Below are 22232 nucleotides of genomic sequence, written 5' to 3'. Positions count from 1 at the left end.
TTGAAATGTGACACACTTTTCTTGTTGTCTCACAAGTTTGAAGCAATGGATCTTCTTCTCTGCAGATCTTACAGAAGCCCTGAAACCCAAGGATAAAAAGAAAAAAAGCATATCTTGTTTGAACGACTTAATTGGTGTTTTGCCTCTATTAGGCCTCATCTGTTATGCAGCTTGTCAGACCATGTAATGATTGCTGCAGCCATTCATTCACTGATTCCATCCATTGATATGATTATTAATTGACAGTGTTTTGGGCCTATTTGGTGGTAATTATTTAGCCTACCCCACCCATAGTAGCCTATATCTAGTTTATATTATACTTTCTAACATTAGGATATGTAGTTTCTATTTTGAAGGACTTGAAATGTATTCATGGATGTTTTAGGTAGGCAATACATAGGCTACTGTAAAATGCATTTTCGCTTTTGGGGGAACAGAAACACTATAATATAAATCAATTTAATTAAGCAAAAATTTCAGAACTAAATCATAAATAATAAAAAGCAGTTTCAGCTTTTCATAAATTAAAGGGAATAATCAAATTAGGGCGGTCAAATGATTTGTAAACCGAAGCAAGCACCAACAACCTTCACATGTGCATTGAGCGTGTGAAATGTGCTTCACAAATTAATAATAATTTTTATTAGAAAGACAAAAATTACACATGTTAAGGCTTAATTACATACAGTTGATGTCGGAAGTTTACATACACTTAGGTTGGAGACATTAAAACTCGTTTTTCAACCACTCCACAAATTTCTTGTTAAACTATAATTTTGGCAAGTCGGTTAAGACATCTACTTTGTGCATGACACAAGTCCTTTTTCCAACAATTGTTTACAGACAGATTATTTCACATATAATTCACTGTATCACAATTCCAGTGGGTCAGAGGTTTACATACACTAAGTTGACTGTGCCTTTAAACAGCTTGGAAAGCTTCTGGTAAACTAATTAAAATAATTTGAGTCAATTGGAGGTGTACCTGTGGATGTATTTCAAGGCTTACCTTCAAACTCAGTGCCTCTGCTTGACAACTGGGGAAAATCTAAAGAAATCAGCCAAGACCTCTGAAAAAAAATGTAGACCTCCACAAGTCTGGTTCATCCTTGGGAGCAATTTCCAAACGCCTGAAGTTACCACGTTCATCTGTATCAAGCAATAATACACAAGTATAAACACCATGGGACCACGCAGCCGTCATAACGCTCAGGAAGGAGACGCGTTCTGTCTCCTAAAGATTAACGTATTTTGGTGCGAAATGTGCAAATCAATCCCAGAACAACAGCAAAGGACCTTGTGAACAGGTACAAAAGTATCTATATTCACAGTAAAACGAGTCCTATATCGACATAACCTGAAAGGCTGCTCAGCTAGGAAGAAGCCACTGCTCCAATACCCCCATAAAAAAGCCAGACTATGGTTTGCAACTGCACATGGGAACAAAGATCGTACTTTTTGGAGAAATGTCCTCTGGTCTGATGAAACAAAAATAGAACTGTTTGGCCGTAATGAACATCGTTATGTTTGGAGGAAAAGGGCATGCCGAAGAACACCATACCAACCGTGAAGGATGGGGGTGACAGCATCATGTTGTGGGGGTGCTTTGCTGCAGGAGGGACTGGTGCACTTCACAAAATAGATGACATCATGAGGGAGGAAAATGATGTGGATGTGTTGAAGCAACATCTCAAGACATCAGTCAGGAAGTTAAAGCTTGGTTGCAAATGTGTCTTCCAAATGGAAATGACCCCAAGAATACTTCCAAAGTTGTGGCAAAATGGCGTAAGGACAACAAATTCAAGGTATTGGAGTGGCCATCACAAAATCCTGACCTCAATCCCATAGAAAAATTGTGGGCAGAGCTGAAAAAGCGTGTGGAAACAAGGAGGCCTACAAACCTGACTCAGTTACACCAGCTCTGTAACGAGGAATGGGCCAAAATTCACCCAACTTATTGTGGGAAGCTTGTGGAAGGCTACCTGAAACATTTGACCAAAGTTAGACAATTTAAAGGCAATGCTACCAAATACTAATTGAGTGTATGTAAACTTCTGACCCACTGGGAATGTGATGAAATAAATAAAAGCTGAAATAAATGTCTCTACTATTATTCTGACATTTCACATTCTTAAAATAAAGTGGTGATCCTAACTGACCTAAGATGGAATTTTTACTAGGATTAAATGTCAGGAATTGTGAAAAACTGAGTTTAGATGTATTTGGCTAAGGTGTATGTAAACTTCCGACTTCAACTGTAAATTAATATTAATGGGAATATAGTCATAATATAACAAGAGAAAGGAGAAAAAAATACAGTGCATTCGGAAAGTATTCAGACACCTTCACTTTTTACACATTTTGTTACATTACAGCCTTATTCAAAAATGTATTATAGTTTGTCCTCCTCAATCTACAAGCAATACCCCATAATGACAAAGCAACAAGAAAATACCTTATTAGAAATACTTGTTTGCATAAGTATTCTGACCCTTTGCTTTGAGACTTGAGCTCAGGTACATCCTGTTTCCATTGATCATTCTTGAGATGTTTCTACAACTTAATTGGAGTCAACCTGTGTTAAAATAAATTGATTGGACATGATTTGGAAAGGCACACACCTGTCTATATAATGTCCAAAAGTTGACAGTGCACGTCAGAGCAAAAACCAAGTAATGAGGTCAAAGGAATTCTCCGTAGATCTCGAGGCACAGATCTGGGGAAGGGTACCAAAAAATGCCTGCAGCATTTAAAGTTCCCAAATTCTAAAATGAAAGAAGTTTGGAACCATCAAGATTCTCTGGTCTGATGAATCCAAGATTGATCTCTTTGGCCTGAATATCAAGTGTCAATATCAAGTCTGGAGGAAACCTGTCCAATACCATCTCTTCAGTGAAGCATGGTGGTGGCAGCATCATGCTGTGTGGATGTTTTTCAGTGGCAGTGACTGGGAGACTAGTCAGGATTGAGGGAAAGATGAACAGAGCAAATTACAGAAAGCTCTTGATGAAAACCTGCCCCAGAGCACTCAGGACCTCAGACTGGGGCGAAGGTTCACATTCCAACAGGACAACGCAGGAGTTGTTTCAGGACAAGTATCTGAACATCCTTTAGTGGCCCAGCCAGAGCCTGGACTTGAACCCGAACATCTCTGGAGAGATCTGAAAAAAAGCTGTGCAGCAATGCTCCCCATCCAACCTGACGGCTTGAAAATGAGAAACTCCCCAAATACAGGGGTGCCAAGCTTGCAGTGTCATACCCAAGACGACAAGGCTTTAATCGCTGCCAAAGGTGCTTCAACAAAGTACTGAGTAAAGGGTCTGAATACTTACAGTACCAGTCAAAAGTTTGGACACACCTACTCATTCAAGCATTTCTCTTTATTTTTACTATTTTCTACATGGTAGAATAATAGTGAAGATATCAAAACTATGAAGTAGCACATATGGAATCATGTAGTAACCAAAGAAGTGTTAAACAAATCGAAAAATATTTTATATTTAAGATTCTTCAAGTTAGTCACCCGTTGCCTTGATGACAGCTTTGCACACTCTTGGAATTCTCTCAACCAGCTTCACCTGGAATGCTTTTCCAAGTCTTGAATGAGTTCCCACATATGCTGAGCACTTGTTGACTGCTTTTCTTTCACTCTGCGGTCCAACTCATCCCAAACCATCTCAATTGGGTTGAGGTCGGGTGATTGTGAAGAACCAGGTCATCTGATGCAGCACTCCATCATTCTTCTTCTTGGTCAAATAGCCTTTACACAGCCTGGAAGTGTGTTGGGTCATTGCCCTTTTGAAAAACAAATTATAATCCCACCAAGCGCAAACCAGATGGGATGACGTATTGCAGCAGAATGCTGTCTTAGCCATGCTGGTTAAGTGTGCCTTGAATTCTAAATAAATCACAGACGGTGTCACCATCAAAGCACCATCACACCTCCTCCATGCTTCACGGTGGGAACCACACATGCAGAGATCATCCGTTCCCCTACTCTACGTCTCACAAAGACATGGCGGTTGGAACCAAAAATCTCAAATTTGGACTCATTAGACCAAAGGACATATTTCCATTGCGCATGTTTCTTGGCCCAAGCAAGTCTTTTCTTCTTATTGGTGTCCTTTAGTAATGGTTTCTTTGCAGCAATTCGACCATAAAGGCCTGATTCACGCTGTCTCTGAACAGTTGATCTTGAGATGTCTGATACTTGGCGATTACCTCATGAAGCTAGTTGAGAAAATGCCAAGAGTGCAAAGCTGTCATGAAGGCAAAAGGTGGCTAATTTGAAGAATCTCAAATATTAAATATATGTGACTAACTGGCTCAAATCGGTCTTATGTAGCAAAATTTGAACGTTTGTTTTTTACATTGGATAAAAGTAGAGACTCAGAGCTACAAAATGGTATGTCATACACTGCGTTTTTGAGGAACAATGGGGAAGTAATTCTGCTTTGATAGTTGATAAACTTGTACTCACTTTTGAGAAAATGGCCTTTGAATATTTTGGTAGCTACTGGAGATGTCTCCTTTGTTTACCTCCATTAATCATTGTTCACACCCTCTTAAGCCAGCCCCACCCATCTCTTTTAAGGATTCACATGTGAGGTCATTTGCTCAACAGTGAGTTGTGTCGTAAAGATTAAGACTAAAAGTGGTAAAAGTAATAGCCTACAATAAGGAACAATTCCAGGTAAACTGAAAGTGTCCAGGTCCATTTTTTATAAATATTATATGACGTTTACCCAGACACACTAAATTGATGGGTCATGTGAAAGAAACGCCATAACCCCCAGCCACATCATCCCACTACTGGCTTGCTTCTGAAGCTAAGCAGGGTTGGTCCATGTCAGTCCCTGGATGGGAGACCAGATGCTGCTGGAAGTGGTGTTGGAGGGCCAGTAGGAGGCACTCTTTCCTCTGGTCAAAAACATATCCCAATGCCCAGGGCAGTGATTGGGGACACTGTGCTGTGTAGGGTGCCGTCTTTCGGATTGGACGTTAAACGGGTGTCCTGACTCTCTGAGGTCATTAAAGAGCCCATGGCACTTATTGTAAGAGTAGGGGTGTTAACCCCGGTGTCCTGGCTAAATTCCCAATCTGGCCCTCATACCATCACCTAATCATCCCCAGCTTACAATTGGCTCATTCATCCCCCTCCTCTCCCCTGTAACTATTCCCCAGGTCGTTGCTGTAAGTGAGAATGTGTTCTCAGTCAACTTACCTGGTAAAAAAACTGTAAAAATAAAATAAAATCTTGCAAAGTGGATGGGTCTCTACAGAAGGTGTAAACGGTACAGCCAAATGGTTACTTGCAAAGTAGCAATATCAGAAATGGATAGTTTCAATATAAGTCAAATAATATACACTATGTACAAGAACAATATCAATAACAATATCAGGAATAGATGAGGTAGTAATATGCATACAATCAGGGGTAAAGTGGTTGAGCAGCAGGATAAAAAAAATAGTAGCAACAATGTATGTGTGTTAGGAGGGCGTCATTTGAAGAGGCATTGCAGATAGTGCTGATGACCAGTCTGTCTGAACCAAGCATGAACAAGGGAATCTATATTCGGAGAGCCTGTTTCTGTCCTGCCCTTTACTTTGGTGCAGGGCATGTGATGTCCATAGCCTCTTCATCGTTAAACTCCCTGATCTTCTCAAAAACATACATTTGTCTAGCTCTGTCCAGTCCAGGTGGTGCTTGTACAGGCAGACCATCTAAGGGAGGAAGGATGTCAGCGTTGAGTCCGCACGCTCCTTGGCGACAAGAACACCGGGCTCCAGATCATCAAAGCTGTAAAACAGGAAATAACAAAAACATTTTAGAAGACATTACAACCTTGCACAACATCAATTCAACTCCCAAGTTTAGATAAGAAGAATAACCTCATACAATGCAATGAAAATGACATTCACCTGAAGTGCTGGAACTGCTTGAACTGTGGCAGCAGCCTGAGGTACGGAGTCAGGTGTTGTTGCCAGCCATCGCTTTCCACTAGCACCATACCATCCTCCAGTCCAACCAACTGTGGAATGTTGACCCCGTCACAGTGTTGTCCTTCACAACACCAGCAATCTCAGACAAAGTGTTCACTCTGGTCTTTCTGAAGCGCTGCTTGATGAGGCCGAAGCACCAGTCAGGGGCAAACTTGGTGTGGCCTGTGATCAGGAAGTGAAGGTCCAGACTGTGGTGGAGCTTGTGCATGGTCCGTGAAGCACAATACCAGAGCACAAACTTGCTCTTGTTTTGGCCACTGCAGTTGCGAGGACTTAAAAAGTAGATGGGACCTGGCTGTGTGGGGTCAGATGGATAGTGCACCTGCAAACAATAAAATAACATTAAGATAAGTAAATGAAAAGAAAATGTACCTTAAAACATAATATACTGCTCAAAAAAATAAAGGGAACACTTAAACAACACAATGTAACTCCAAGTCAATCACACTTCTGTGAAATCAAACTGTCCACTTAGGAAGCAACACTGATTGACAATACATTTCACATGCTGTTGTGCAAATGGAATAGACAACAGGTGGAAATTATAAGCAATTAGCAAGACACCCCCAATAAAGGAGTGGTTCTGCAGGTGGTAACCACAGACCACTTCTCAGTTCCTATGCTTCCTGGCTGATGTTTTGGTCACTTTTGAATGCTGGCGGTGCTTTCACTCTAGTGGTAGCATGAGACGGAGTCTACAACCCACACAAGTGGCGCAGCTCATCCAGGATGGCACATCAATGCAAGCTGTGGCAAGAAGGTTTGCTGTGTCTGTCAGCGTAGTGTCCAGAGCATGGAGGCGCTACCAGGAGACAGGCCAGTACATCAGGAGACGTGGAGGAGGCCGTAGGAGGGCAACAACCCAGCAGCAGGACCGCTACCTCTGCCTTTGTGCAAGGAGGAGCAGGAGGAGCACTGCCAGAGCCCTGCAAAATGACCTCCAGCAGGCCACAAATGTGCATGTGTCTGCTCAAATGGTCAGAAACAGACTCCATGAGGGTGGTATGAGGGCCCGAGGTCCACAGGTGGGGGTTGTGCTTATAGCCCAACACCGTGCAGGACGTTTGGCATTTGCCAGAGAACACCAAGATTGGCAAATTCGCCACTGGCACCCTGTGCTCTTCACAGATGAAAGCAGGTTCACACTGAGCACATGTGACAGTCTGGAGACGCCGTGGAGAACGTTCTGCTGCCTGCAACATCCTCCAGCATGACCGGTTTGGCGCTGGGTCAGTCATGGTGTGGGGTGGCATTTCTTTGGGGAGCCGCACAGCCCTCCATGTGCTCGCCAGAGGTAGCCTGACTGCCATTAGGTACCGAGATGAGATCCTCAGACCCCTTGTGAGACCATATGCTGTTGCGGTTGGCCCTGGGTTCCTCCTAATGCAAGACAATGCTAGACCTCATGTGGCTGGAGTGTGTCAGCAGTTCCTGCAAGAGGAAGGCATTGATGCTATGGACTGGCCCGCCCGTTCCCCAGACCTGAATCCAATTGAGCACATCTGGGACATCATGTCTCGCTCCATCCACCAACACCACGTTGCACCACAGACTGTTCAGGAGTTGGCGGATGCTTTAGTCCAGGTCTGGGAGGAGATCCCTCAGGAGACCATCCGCCACCTCATCAGGAGCATGCCCAGGCGTTGTAGGGAGGTCATACAGGCACGTGGAGGCCACACACACTACTGAGCCTCATTTGACTTGTTTTAAGGACATCATATCAAAGTTGGATCAGCCTGTAGTGTGGTTTTCCACTTTAATTTTGAGTGTGACTCCAAATCCAGACCTCCATGGGTTGATTAATTGGATTTCCATTGATTATTTTTGTGTGATTTTGTTGTCAGCACATTCAACTATGTAAAGATAAAAGTATTTAATGAGATTATTTCATTCATTCAGATCTAGGATGTGTTATTTTAGTGTTCCCTTTATTTTTTTGAGCAGTGTATAATTTTTAAATGCATCATTAAGTTCACTTACCTACAAATGTGCAGAGCAGCAGCACTGCATACAGAAACATAATCTTAGAAACTGGAAGTTAAAATGATAACACACAGCCCGACTACACGTACCTCTGGAAAATACAGAAATAATGTGAGATCGATAAAAGTAGTGCCAATCATGTTGTAGGTCAATTAAGTAATCAAAACGTGTTGTTTATGCTTTACATACCAAGTGTTGTCATCGATTCCTTGTAGAGACACCATACTGCTGCTTTTGTCACATGGGATGGCAGCCGATTTCCACCAAATTGTTTGTGTCCTGAGTGGCGTCCTGGTAATACTATTGCATTATCCTCTGCATAGTTGTTGATGAAGTTCACAACTCGATGCAAGTCCTCATGCTTCAGGTGTAACCTGTGCTTGCTTGGGACAGACCTCGGAGGCATTAGACCATTCTCCTTGTATGACTGGTGGAGTAGAGGCAGGCGTGTTCTACTGATGCTGAAAGACAAATTCCAAATACAAATATTTTGGCATTATTATACAATAGATGGCCGTAATCACTGTCAGACACACCTGGCTAACTTGATGGGTCATGTAATCATCTGGCGAAGTGGAGTCTTTTGTTTAGTCATGCTAGCTAAACAATGAACAATAATCCTAATCCATAGAGTACTAGCAGTACAAACCGATTGTCATAGCTAGCTAAAGTTAACTAAATAGGTTCAATATTAGCTAGTTAGCTAGCTAACATTAGGTTATAACTACCAATGCGAAATGGCATTCTGACATAACATTACTACACAGATCATAAACGTAATGTTAGCTAGCAAGTCAGCTATTTAACGTCAGCTAGCTAGCTAACAGTCAGCTTTAACTAGGGGTCTTTTGTTTAGATATGTAGCTAGTTAGATAGCTAGATAGCTAAACAATGAACCATAATCCCAATCCATAGAGTACTAGCAATGCAAACTGATTGTCATAGCTATTTTTATTTTATTTAACATTTTATTTCACTTGACAAGTCAGTTAAGAACCAATTCTTATTTACAGTGACGGCCTACCAAAGGCCTCCTGCGGGAATGGGGGCTGGGATTAAAAATGTATGTAACAAAAATATAGGACAAAACACACATCACGACAAGAGAGAGACTGCAGTAGATATCTCAGATAGGGGGGAGTGAGGCCTAAGAGGGTTTTATAAATAAACATCAACCAGTGCAGTGATGTGTCCTATAAGGAGCATTGGTGGCAAACCTGATGGCCGAATGGTAAAGAACATCTAGCCGCTCGAGAGCACCCTTACCTGCCGATCTATAGATTATGTCTCCGTAATCTAGCATGGGTAGGATGGTCGTCTGAATCAGGGTTAGTTTGGCAGCTGGGGTGAAAGAGGAGCGATTTACAATAGAGGAAACCAAGTCTACATTTAACTTTAGCCTACAGCTTTGATATGTGCTGAGAGAAGGACAGCGTACCATCTAGCCATACTCCCGAGTACTTGTATGAGGTGACTACCTCAACTTCTAAACCCTTAGAGGTAGTAATCACACCTGTGGGGAGAGGGGCATTCTTCTTACCACACCACATTACCTTTGTTTTGGAGGTGTTCAGAACAAGGTTAAGGGCAGAGAAAGCTTGTTGGACACTTTGTTGTAGAGAGTTTAACACAAAATCCAGGGAGGGGCCAGCTGAGAATAAGGCTGTATCATCTGCATATAATGGGTGAGAGGGCTTCCTACTGCCTGAGCTATGTTGTTGATGTAAATTGAGAAGATCATGGGGCCTAGGATCGAGCCTTGGGGTACACCCTTGGTGACTAGCAGTGGCTGAGGCAGCAAATGTTCTGACATACACTGCACTCTTTGAGAGAGGTAATTAGCAAACCAGGCCAAAGTCCCCTCAGAGACACCAGTACTCCTTTGCCGGCCCACAAGAATGGAATGGTCTACCATATTAAAAGCTTTGGCGAAGTCAATAAAAATAGCAACGCAACATTGCTTAGAATCAAGGGCAATGGTGAAATCATTGATGACCTTTAAGTTTGCAGTGACACATCCATAACCTGAGTGGAAACCAGATTGCATACCAGCGAGAATACTATAGCCAGTCAGTTGATTGTTGACAAGTTTTTCCAACACTTTTGATAAACAGGGCAAAATAGAAATTGGTCTATAACCGTTAGGATCAGCTTGATCACCCCCTTTAAATAAAGGGCGACCCAAGGCTACCTTCCAAGCAATGGGAACCTCCCCAGAGAAAAGAGACATGTTAAAAAGGTCAGAGATAGGCTTGGCGATTATAGGGGCAGCAACCTTAAAGAAGAAAGGGTCTAAACCATCTGACCCAGATGGTTTTTTGGTGTCAGGTTTAAGGAGCTCCTTTAGCACCTCGGACTCAGTGACCGCCTGCAGGGAGAGACTTTGTAGCGGGGCAGGGGAAAAAGAGGGAGGAGCATCGGGGCTAATCACATTAGAAGGGGTGGGAGATGAGGAAATGTTGGACAGGCAAGCAGGCATGGCTGAGTCAAATAGGAATCCTGACTTAATGAAGTGGTGATTAAAATGCTCAGCTATGTGCTTCTTGTCAGTAACAATCACATCATCAACTTTAAGGGACATGGGCAGCTGTGAGGAGGAGGGTTTATCTGGAGAAATGGGATTCTGAGATAACATTACTACACACAGATCATAAACGTAATGTTTTCTAGCGAGCCAGCCATCTAACATCAGCTAGCTAGCTAACAGTAAGCTTTAACTTGCAATGAAAATAACTATATGACAAAATTAGAAACATATAATATCTGAAACTGTAGCTAGACTCTTACCCATATACATGGATGAATACTTCACGGCAGACTGCAACCCCTTTCATTAAATAAGACGTCCTGTGTCATTTCCGTTTTGTATGCAGCTTGCTTGGTCCGTTGTGTCAAGTCACTCTGGTTCACACTGACCGTGTGCAATGCCATAAGAATCATCTTAAGCTTAAGCCATCCAGACTCTGACCATTTGACTCGTCCTAGAAGAGCTGGTTAAACTGTTTTCATGTTATCCAGATATACAATCATTGGTGACTGTAACTGTGCACCTGGCAACAATTTCATTCCGCCTTTTTTTGCTGACGTTTACTGACACTGGCAATATCAAATAAAATAAAATCAAATTTTGCGCCAAATACAACAGGTGTAGAACTTACAGTGAAATGCTTACTTACAAGCCCCTAACCAACAATGCAGTTTAATAAAAAAAAGTAAAAAATAGGAATAAGAAATATAAAGTAACAAGTCATTAAAGAGCAGCAGTAAAATCACAATAGCAAGACGATAAACAGGGGGTACTGGTACAGAGTAAATATGCAGGGGCACCGGTTAGTCGAAGTAATTGAGGTAATATGTACATGTAGGTTGAGTTAATAAAGTGACTATGCATAGATGATAACAACAGTGAGTAGCAGCGGTGTAAAAGGGGGGGGGGCAATGCAAATAGTCTGGGTATCCATTTGATTAGTTGTTCAGGAGTCTTATGGCTTGGAGGTAGAAGCTGTTTAGAAGCTTCTTGGACCTAGACTTGGCGCTCCGGAATAGCTTGCCGTTTGGTAGCAGAGAGAACAGTCTATGCCTAGGGTGGTTGGAGTCTTTTAGGGCCTTCCTCTGACACCGCCTGGTATAGAGGTCCTGGATGGCAGGAAGCTTGGCCCCAGTGATGTACTAGGCCTTACGCACAACCCTCTGTAGTGCCTTGCAGTCAGAGGCTGAGCAGTTGAAATACCAGGCAGTGATGCAACCAGTCAGGATGCTCTCGATGGTGCAGCTGTAGAAGCTTTTGAGGATCTGAGGACCCATGCCAAATATTTTCAGTCTCCTGAGGGGGAATAGGTTTTGTCATGCCCTCTTCACGACTGTCTTGGTGTGCTTGGACCATTCTAGTTTGTTGGTGATGTGGACAACAAGGAACTTGAAGCTCTCAACCTGCTCCACTGAGAATGGGGGCGCGCTCGGTCCTCTTTTTCCTGTAGTCCACAATAATTTCCTTTGTCTTGATCACGTTGAGGGAGAGGTTGTTGTCCTGGCACCACACGGTCAGTTCTCTGACCTCCTCCCTATAGGCTGTCTCATCGTTGTCGGTGATCAAGCCTACCACTGTTGCGTCATCAGCAAAATGAATGATGGTGTTGGAGTCGTGCCTGGCCATGCAGTCATGAGTGAACAGGGAGTACAGGAGGGGACTGAGCATGCACCCTGAGGGGCCCCTGTGTTGAGGATCAGCGTGGGGGATGTGTTGTTACTTACCCTTACCACCTGGGGGCGGCCCATCAGGAGTCCAGGATCAAGTTGCAGAGGGAGGTGTTCTGTCCCAGGAGCCATAGCTTATTGATTGGCTTTGAGGGCACTATGGTGTTGAACGCTGAGCTGTAGTCAATGAATAGCATTCTCACATAGGTGTTCCTTTTATCCAGGTGGGAAAGGGCAGTGTGGAGTGCAATAGAGATTGCATCATCTGTGGATCTGTTAGGGCGGTATGCAAATTGGAGTGGGTCTAGGGTTTCTGGGATAGTTGTGTTTATGTGAGCCATGACCTGCCTTTCAAAGCACTTCATGGCTACAGACATTTAGGCATGTTACCTTCGTGTTCGTGGGCACAGGGCCTATGGTAGCCTACTTAAAACATGTTGGTATTACAGACTCGGATAGGGAGAGGTTGAAATTGTTAGTGAAGCTACTTGCCAGTTGGTTGGTGCATGCTCGGAGTACACATCCTGGTAATCCATCTGGCCCTGCGGCCTTGTGAATGTTGACCTGTTTAAATGTCTTACTCACATCGGCTGCGGAGAGCGTGATCACACAGTCTTCAGGAACAGCTGGTGCTCTCATGCATGTTTCAGTGTTATTTGCCTCAAAGTGAGCATAGAAGTAGTTTAGCTCATCTGGTAGGCTCGTGTCCCTGGGCAGCTCTCGGCTGTGCTTCCTTTGTAGTCTGTAATGATTTTCAAGCCCTGCCACATCTGACGAGCGTCAGAGCCGGTGTAGTATGATTCGATCTTAGTCCTGTATTGATGCTTTGCCTGTTTGATGGATCGTCGGAGGTCATAGCCGGATTTCTTATAAGCTTCCGGGTTAGAGTCTCTCTCCTTGAAATCGGCAGCTCTAGCCTTTAGCTCAGTGCAGATGTTGGCTGTAATCCATCACTTCTGGTTGGGGTATGTACGTACAGTCACTGTGGGGACAATGTCATCGATGCACTTATTGATGGTGCAGGTGATAGCTGGGTGCCCAGTGGTGAGGGATGTTTGTGTCCAGGTCAACAGTCAATCTCTCACCCCGTGGGGATGTTGATGCGCTCTGGAGGGCAGATAGCAGGAGTGGGTTCCCTCTCCAGAGCCTGGTGGATGTCCACATCTACGTCCAACACACAGGGCCAACGATTCGGGAGGACAAATTGATAGGCTGGAGTGCACTCACAGGACCCTCCACCAACATGGAACCACAGGGTGCGGGAAAGCAGGTGCTCCGGCATCCTGGTGCCCAGGTGGTGATTCTCATCCTCGACCAGGAGATGGTGGGGTTATGAAGTTGGAGCAACGGGAGGCCAAGGATGACTTTGTGTACGGGTGTGGTGGTGAAGGGAAGGCTTTCCTGGTGCATAGGTCCCACGGTGAGGGTGAGTGGTGCTCTGATGTGTGTAATTGTATCGGATCCCAATGGTTGCGTGTCCATGGCTTGGACAGGAAAAGGAGAATAGAGCGGGTATGAAGTTCAGGGAGGAGGCGAGGGCCTTGTCGATGAAGTTCCCAGAGGCACCGGAGTCCACTAGAGCTGTAAAGACAACACTTGAGGGACAACAGCCAGTGAAATGGGAACCAGAAAGGGTTTGGCGGAAAACAATAATGGAATACTCACACCTACCCTGGGAGATGGAAGGTCATTGGGCCACCCCTCTGCTCTAGTGGACACCGGGTTGGGACACACCAGATACTGCTGAAGCTGGTGCCTCTCCTGGCCGCAATAGGGACTGTCCCCGGTGATGCTGCTCTGCCGCGTAGAGGTGTGTGGCCCCTAACTCCATGGGTTCAGGCTCTGCCTCAGGACAGCCAAAGGAGGGAGGCGAGTGGCGAGGTGGACACCGGCGCTCCCGAAGAAGGTTATCAAGACAACTGGCCATCGTGAGCGTCCAAGGATATGTTGCGACATGTCAACTCCATCTGTACCTACTTGCGCAATCCACTGAGGAATAGAATGCGGAGCGCCGGCTCATTCCAGCCACTGGAGGCTGGCACAGTCCGAAAGGTGAGGGCGTACTTCGCAGCAGTTTGGCACCCTGCTGGATTTGGAAAAGTCGCTCACCTCACTCTGGTGAAAAGTATGGTCCCTTATTGATGTCACCTGTTAAATCCACTTCAATCAGTGTAGATGAAGGGGTGGAGACAGGTTAAAGAATGTCTGTATGTCTGCCATTCAGAGGGTGAATGGGCAAGACAAAATATTTAACTGCCTTTGAACGGTGTATGTGTGTCAAGAACTGCAATGCTGCTGAGTTTTTAACGCTCAACAGTTTCCTGTTTGTATCAAGAATGGTCCACCACCCAAAGGACAGCCAGCCAACTTGACAAAACTGTGGGAAGCATTGGAGTCAACATCCCTGTGGAATGCTTTAGACACCTTCTAGAGTCCATGCCCCTACGAATTGAGGTTCGTCTGAGGGCAAAAGGGGGTGCAACTCAATGTTAGGAAGGTGTTCCTAATGTTTGTGCACTCGATGTATAAGGAATAAGTGTGGCCCTAAAATGTATCCCTACGGTACTCATGAGGTATAGCCTTCTCACTCATCATGGATAATAATGAGTGAGAATTTTACAAAGGCTACAACAAAACAGGCTAACCTTTCACCATTACCAATAGCAGGGGGGTTAGCATTTTGGGGGATATGATCTTTGTAACTTTCTTACTCATCATTATGCACTATTCATTCATGATTGTCCATAATAATGGTAGCATTCACATTAACTTATTGGATGCATTATTGGATGCATTATTGGATGCATTCACAGAAGTGTTCAGAAACATAAATAACAAAAAACACAACCAAAACAAACTGCAAATGCATCCAATAAGTTTGTTGTCACAAGCTTGGTGTAGTCATTGAGTGCAAGGAATATTGGACCAAATACTACATTTTTGACTACTGTAATACACTATAAGTGAATTTATCACTTATGACTTTTTGAAATAGGGGGGACTAGATACCGTATATAAAATGCTTTAATTTCTGAATGATAAAACGTATGTATGAAAATACCCTCAAATAAAACATTTGCTCTCAAATCTTATATGCTGGAGTATAGAGACAAATAAAAATGTTTAACTTCACTGTCGAAATACATATGGCGGTGAGTGTATATTGTTCGCAGTTTAAATAAAAAAATATATACATTTCATGAGGAGGCGGAAAACCGAGTTGAAATCAGCCATTACAGTCCCTCTTTATGCCATGAAGCTCGTTGATTGGCCAGTGAGTCACCAAGCCATTGCTACACCTCCAACTTATTAATTAATCAAAACACCAGCCCACGGCCAGGTATTGCAGCTGTGCAAACTGAAAAATATTTCTGAAATGCCCTATGGCTATAGTGCCACAGAACAGTGCTAAGTTTTACCTATTTGTATTTATTATGGATGCCAAGGCAGCAGCTACTCTTCCTGGGGTCCAGCAAAATTAAGGCACTTAGTTTTTCAATGAAAAAAAAACATTACAATACATTCACAACATATTTCACAACACAATGGGTGCCCTCAGGCCCCTAATCCACTACCACATATCTACAACACAAAATCCATGTGTTTGTGTGTATAGTGCGTATGTTATCATGTGTGTGTATGCATGTGCCTGTGCCTATGTTTGTGTTGTTTCACAGTCTCCACTGTTCCATAAGGTGTATTTTATCTGTTTTTTTAAATATAATTTTACTGCTTTCATCAGTTACTTGATGTGGAATAGAGTTCCATGTAGTCATAGCTCTATGTAGTACAGTGCACCTCCAATAGTCTGTTCTGGACTTGGGGACTGTGAAGAGACCTCTGGTGGCATGTCTTGTGGGGTATGCATGGGTGTCCGAGCTGGGTGTGCATGGGTGTCCGAGTAGTTCAAACAGACAGCTCGGTGCGTTCAACATGTCAATACCTCTCACAATTACAAGTAGTAATGAAGTCAATCTCTCCTTCACTATGAGCAGAGCAGAGATTGACATGCATATTATTAATGTTTGCTCTATGTGTACATCCAAGGGCCAACCGTGCTGCCCTGTTCTGACCACACGACTGAACAGTCGTCCAGGTGCGACAAAACTAGGGCCTGTAGCACCTTCCTTGTTGATTGTGCTGTTAAGAAGGTAGAGTAACACTTTATTATGAACAGACCCCCTTTGGGGTAGCTGGTTTTGGTTGTCGCTAGTATTTTGGGGTATGTTTGGGTTAATTGGTAAGCTAAGGCTATAGAGTAGAGCACAGTTGAGGACTGTTATAATAATGACAAGACACCACAGATGCTGCATTAAACATTTTAAATAAATAATACAATTCACACTTAAAAATAAATAAATAAAAATAATTTAAATTACTACAGTAAGAATTGGTACAGTGTAACATTTGTAATTACAATATATTTATGTATATACGGCATATCTGTACACTCTTTATAACCTTTACTTGGTTTCCTCATAGTGGCCAGAATGACTGTTTGGGGACTGAAAATATAAGTAGTCTCGGAGAATGTCGCAAAATCAGGCATGATTCAATCAGATTCGCCTTAACCCGCAATAACCGACAGACTGCATTACATATAATTGTTTTTGTTTAGGCGATGTTGTAGGTGTTCTGCGTTGGAGCTGTCAAATGGTGAATGGCTGCTCTTGAGGTCATTGTCATGAAGTCACACCAGTCCCACCTGTGTTAGAAGTTCCAAATGTGAAAGTCTAGGCTATATAAAATAATACGGATTTATATCAGCCTAATCAAGGTGTAGATTACAACACACAACACGAAAAACAAAAACAATGATATGCTATGCAATTGTAATTTATCATGGTTTAAGGCGGATCTGATCTGAATTTTGGCCTTTGTTTCTTGGCTCAGAAGAAAAATAGGAATGATGAAGATAAAATGTAAACTTGTGACTTGGAAATACATGTCACTATTCATAGGAAGATGCTTGACAGGTGATAGAATGAATGTGGTTTCATATCGCATGACAGGTGGTAGAATGAATGTAGTTTCATATCCCATGCTTTCATAAGTTAGAGACACCCATTTGACAAGCATTCCTTCTCACAATGTTTTAAATGTTCAGTTAATTACAGTTCTTATAAACAATACATTGTGTTACAAGTTCTCGTTAGAATGTGATTCTGTGTCAGCCACATTAGAAATCACTGTGTCAGAAAGCCACACAATACAATTATTTGCCCTTTCCCCTAATTCCTACCCCTTCTGTGATGGCAAATCTGAAGACTGGAAAGGTGTAGGCAGTAGGGGGATGGCTCCACCTAGCCTTCCAGTGAACTTAAGGTATAACAAACACCTCTGGTTCCATCAGAATCTACAAGCACCAAATGGGTAGGAGCAATTGGTTGATTTCAGACCAGGCCATTGTTTATTATTTTTTTACCATCTCAACACACTCATGATATCTCCTCCACAAAAACAGCCTTTTTTCAACCTCTCCTGTCAACACACATTGTGGTAAATCTAAATGACATAGCAGTTACATCAATGATCCTTCATAGAGGCACTACTTGTAAAAGATACCAGTCTCCCCCTGCCTTGTAATTCCTAGTCAGGCACTACCTTTAAAACTACATCTCCCATCATGCATTTCCTACACACTTCACCTTTCATGTCCTTTTTGTGAGGGCCTGGTAACAGCTTGAGTAAGCATCCTTATCTTATACCCAGTTATCTGAATGGCAACCCCATCTGAACTCTCAATATGAACTCTCATTTCATGTTGAAACTGAGCATGAGAAGAACTATGTCCACAGTGACCCTTCCTGCATATTACAAGACTAAAACTACCTTAAAAGCAAGCCAAAGCGGTTGACTGGAAACTCTGTAGTCCATCTCTTTGTTTCTGGTAATAGAATTACAATATTGTAATTCAATTAAGGAGTGTACCCTTAATGATTTAACAAATCAAAGAATAACTAGGGTCATGTTCAGCACAAACAAACAGAAGCATTTTCGAACAGAAAATTTTGTTGGTAGGAACCTCTGTTTTAAAAGTTTGCTCTTGATTCCTTAATGTGAATATATTTGAGGGTTCTGACAGTGTACCAGAGAGAACACCAAAGGCTTTGCAGCATGTTAAAGACACTATTCCTGGTCAACAGTGTGACCCTAATGCTTACTTGGTTTTGGTTTAGGGGGAACAAACACATGGGAAATAAGTAACAGTGTGAGCAACTGATAATTTGGCAGATCATTTGTCATCCCCTTAATTGTAAAGGATGGGGTAGGATAATCTGATCCTAGATCGTTAGTTACCTTAGACCACAGGACTCTTCAGTGTGACCTTATCACCCTCTCCAAACACACTGCACCATTAGCTCATGGAGAATCACTGTTTTCCTCACACAATGTATCACACCAACATTCGAGATTCCATAGGATTAGGGATTAGAATACTCAAATACTAGTAATTTAATAAGATCTTTATGGCAGGTTCCTTCATTTATTGATTTATTTTCCCTGACCTCCGTTTGCTGTTACCTTAGCGACTACTGGTCTTTCTTCGGTTCATCAAATCCACAAATGCCAGTGTTCTACCTGGGATTCAAACTTCAAGTCCACAAAGCCCAGTGTTCTACCTGGGATTCAAGCTCTAAGTCCACAAAGATTAGTCTTAGCATACTCCAGTCCAAGGGCCTCATTTATAAAACTGTGCGGAGGATTCACGTCAAAAGCTGGCGTACGGAGAAACACAGAAAGTGCTTATGCACAAAAATATTCAGATCTATAACACAATGCGCACGCACGTCCCACGCCCGTTTCCCTTTATAAATCACAATCAACTCAAAATTTGGCGCATGTGAGCGAGCGTTTAACGCCCATAGTTGCCTATAAATAGTCAGTGAAATGTTCCTAATTAATATTCATCCATACTGACTGCATGACGATAATGACGGCAAATCCCGACAGAAAGGCTAAAAAAAGAAATTTCATCCAGTGTGAAATGGAAGTTCTTGTAGGGGAGGTTGAAGCAAGAAAAAAAGATATTGTTTGGTGGACACAGTGTGGGCATTACAAATGCCAAAAAGGCATTAGAATGGCAGCATAGGGCGGACGCTGTGAATGCTGCTGGCTCAGAAGGTCGGACTTTCTCAGAAATAAAAAGAAGTGGTCAGACATAAAAGTGGAGGCCAATCCCTTTGCTCCTTGATGAGCGACTTGCCAGTATTATAGGGGAATCCCTCCTGAGTGGAGTAGTGGTGGAGGGGGACACGGACATGCAAGATGCACCGGATGATCAAGGTATGTAATTAGTATTCCCTCGTTTGAAAAGAGTAAACCAAATGTATTCAAGTTGTGTTTAAACATTTATTTACACAAACAATTGTGACATTTTCAATTGTTTTTAGTCGCTGTGTGTTCCTGTGGGGTCTGAGGAGCTGCAGCTGAGCAGGAGCTGAGTGCGCCCAGCCCCAGCATCTCCACTGTACCTCGTGCGTCACAACCCTCCAGTGGCCATGTCCTCACAGATGCAGTCCTGCAAACGCGAAGAGACACCATCGACGCTATTAACGAGGTTGCCAAGGAGTTGATGTGGGACAGACACGGCTTGGTTTCTGCGGGTGCTTCTCTGTAAAGCTGGGCCCACTATAGCACAGAGATCCAAGAGAACAGCTCTCGGTAATCGGAACCAGCTAATAAGCCACTCTTCATCATTTGCCAGTAAATCTGTCTGGTCTCTGAAAATTCGCTCTCTCAGAATTCTTCCATTTGTCAAATCTTCCAACAGTGCCAAAGCAGCCATTGTGAGTCATTAAGCATTGTAATTGCATGCCTTTTTATACCCACCCATTTGATTGTCAAAGCCACACAATTGTGTAACACCTTCAGGTGTGGTAATTACCCTGATTGTAACTGACAATGACACGGCCATTATCACATTGACAGTTCTGTGCAACGAACATGTGATAACAATATATGAAACTGTGCACTGGTATCTGCCCGACTGAGGCATTGAAAATGGCATCAGTTTAAACGTAATTTGTCCTACTGTTCACCTTATTATTTATGAGAATACATTTCATAACATGCAAGTATTGTTTAATAATTACAGATCCAATTAAATATGATTCCCGATTAAACTGTACAACATATTTGAGGGGTTATTTTGCAAAAACAGATATCTCCATTTGTATTTATTATCCTACATCATGTTTTTTGTGTGGTTTCTTTTGTGTGTACTCCAGGGAACTCTTCATATATAATACGTGAGAGGTAATATTTCAATTTATTTTACACAATGGTATCAATTTCAAAGCATTTCTCGAGTTTCATTCTTCTGCCATTGGAGTCACAGTTTCTCATTTCTCCAGTTTATGTGCATACGTATGTGTCAAAGTGTCCATGGAGGACCGCACATTCTCCCGTCAAGTTTGTTTTTATAAATCCCAAAGTTTGCTTAGAAAGTGGTGTACGCCTTATTTTGCGCCTACGCAACGTTTATAAATGAGGCCCATGGTCACTATGATCTGAGCATTGTGCTTGAGTGGCACATTAACTTCCTCATCAGTGACTCCATTTTGCATATTTTGGGACCCCCTCTTCAACATCTCCACTATATTTGGATCAATTACTTGTTCAATCTTCATACTGTTTAAAATCTTTGGACAAACAGTAGACACCAGTACCTCTCCTTCTTCATCTTTTTGTCAGATTTATTAGTTCACATTTGTTAGAATTGTTTTCTCTGTCATGCAACATTATGTTATGATACACTGTAATGTACAGGGTTGTGGTGGAAGGCGGGGTGGGTGCTATTCCAGGTAAATATCCTCTGTCGGACAGGAGCAATCTACAAATTCCTTATAGTACAACTGGAAGGCTTTCCTGTAGAAGAGACAAGAGGGGAGAACAGATCCGGGGGTAGTTAATAAAAAAAATAAAAAAGATTATTCAATCACTCAGTTCCTTACCTGACAGGTATGACAACTCTCTACAGAAACATACAGTTTATTAGGTTCACCCATCTAGTACCGGGTCGGAGCCCCTTTGCCTCCAGAACAGCCTTAATTCTTTGAGGCATGGAAACGTTGCTCAATTGGTATCAAAGGACCTAGCGTGTGCCACGAAAACATCCCACACATCATTGTACCACCGCTACCAGCCTATACTGTTAACCCCAGGCAGGAGGGGGCCATGGACTCATGCTGCTTATGCCAAATCCTGACTCTGCCATCAGCATGATGCAACAGGAACCGGGATTCATTGCACCAGGTGATGTTTTTCCACTCCTCAATTGTCCAGTGTTGGCGATCGCGTGTGCTCTGGCGCCACTTCTTCTTGTTTTTAGCTATTAGGAGTGCAACCCGATGTGGTATGGTTGTATGCTGCAATAAGCCATCCGTGACAAGGACTGACGACTTGTGCGTACCGAGATGCCGTTCTGCACACCACTGTTGTACTGCACCGTTATTTGCCTGTGGGCCTCCAGCTTGCATGATTCTTGGCATTCTCCTTCAACCTCTCTCATCAATGAGCAGTTTTCGCCCACAGCACTGCCGCTCACTGGATGTTTTATGTTTGTCACACCATTCTCAGTAAACCATAGACACTGTTGTACGTGAAAAGCCCAGGAGGCCCGCTGTTTCTGAGATTCTGGAACCGGCATGCCTGGCACCGACGATCATACCACTCTCAAAGTTGCTTAGGTCACTCGTTTTGCCCATTCTAATATTCAATCGAACAGTAACTGAATGACTCAATGCCTGTCTGCCTGCTTTATAAAGCAAGCCATGTGACTCACTGTCTAGGAGCGAACTATTTTCGTGAACGGGGTGGTGTACCTAATAAACTGAGAGTACTGGAACAATTGCAACCAACAGGCAGAATTTAGTGCTGGATTTCTTAAAACGCTACTAACAGGAGATTACATGAATCTGCGTGTTAACCTGTTGGGGCTAGGGGGCAGTATTTGCACGGCCGGATAAAAAACGTACCCGATTTAAACTGGTTACTACTCTTGCCCAGAAACGAGAATATGCATATAATTAGTAGATTTGGATAGAAAA

At 43.0% G+C, this 22232-nt stretch overlaps 1 protein-coding gene across 1 annotated transcript in view; it reads right to left on the bottom strand.

Moving 5' to 3' along the window:
• Nucleotides 1-16485: 16485 nt before the first annotated feature.
• LOC106587053 (C-Jun-amino-terminal kinase-interacting protein 1) overlaps nucleotides 16486-22232 on the bottom strand; it is a 156902-nt gene continuing 151155 nt past the window's right edge. Inside the window, exon 13 of the mRNA XM_082969338.1 lies at nucleotides 16486-21051. Within this exon, the coding sequence (XP_082825464.1) occupies nucleotides 20979-21051 (73 nt within the window). The 3' untranslated portion in view covers nucleotides 16486-20978. The remainder of the gene's footprint in view (nucleotides 21052-22232) is intronic.

Source organism: Salmo salar, chromosome 26 (assembly GCF_965601325.2).
Source record: "Salmo salar chromosome 26, fSalSal1, whole genome shotgun sequence".
In the NCBI taxonomy this organism is placed as follows: domain Eukaryota; kingdom Metazoa; phylum Chordata; class Actinopteri; order Salmoniformes; family Salmonidae; genus Salmo; species Salmo salar.
Note: the sequence above shows the minus strand (reverse complement) of the source record. Positions and strands in the feature narration are given on the sequence as shown.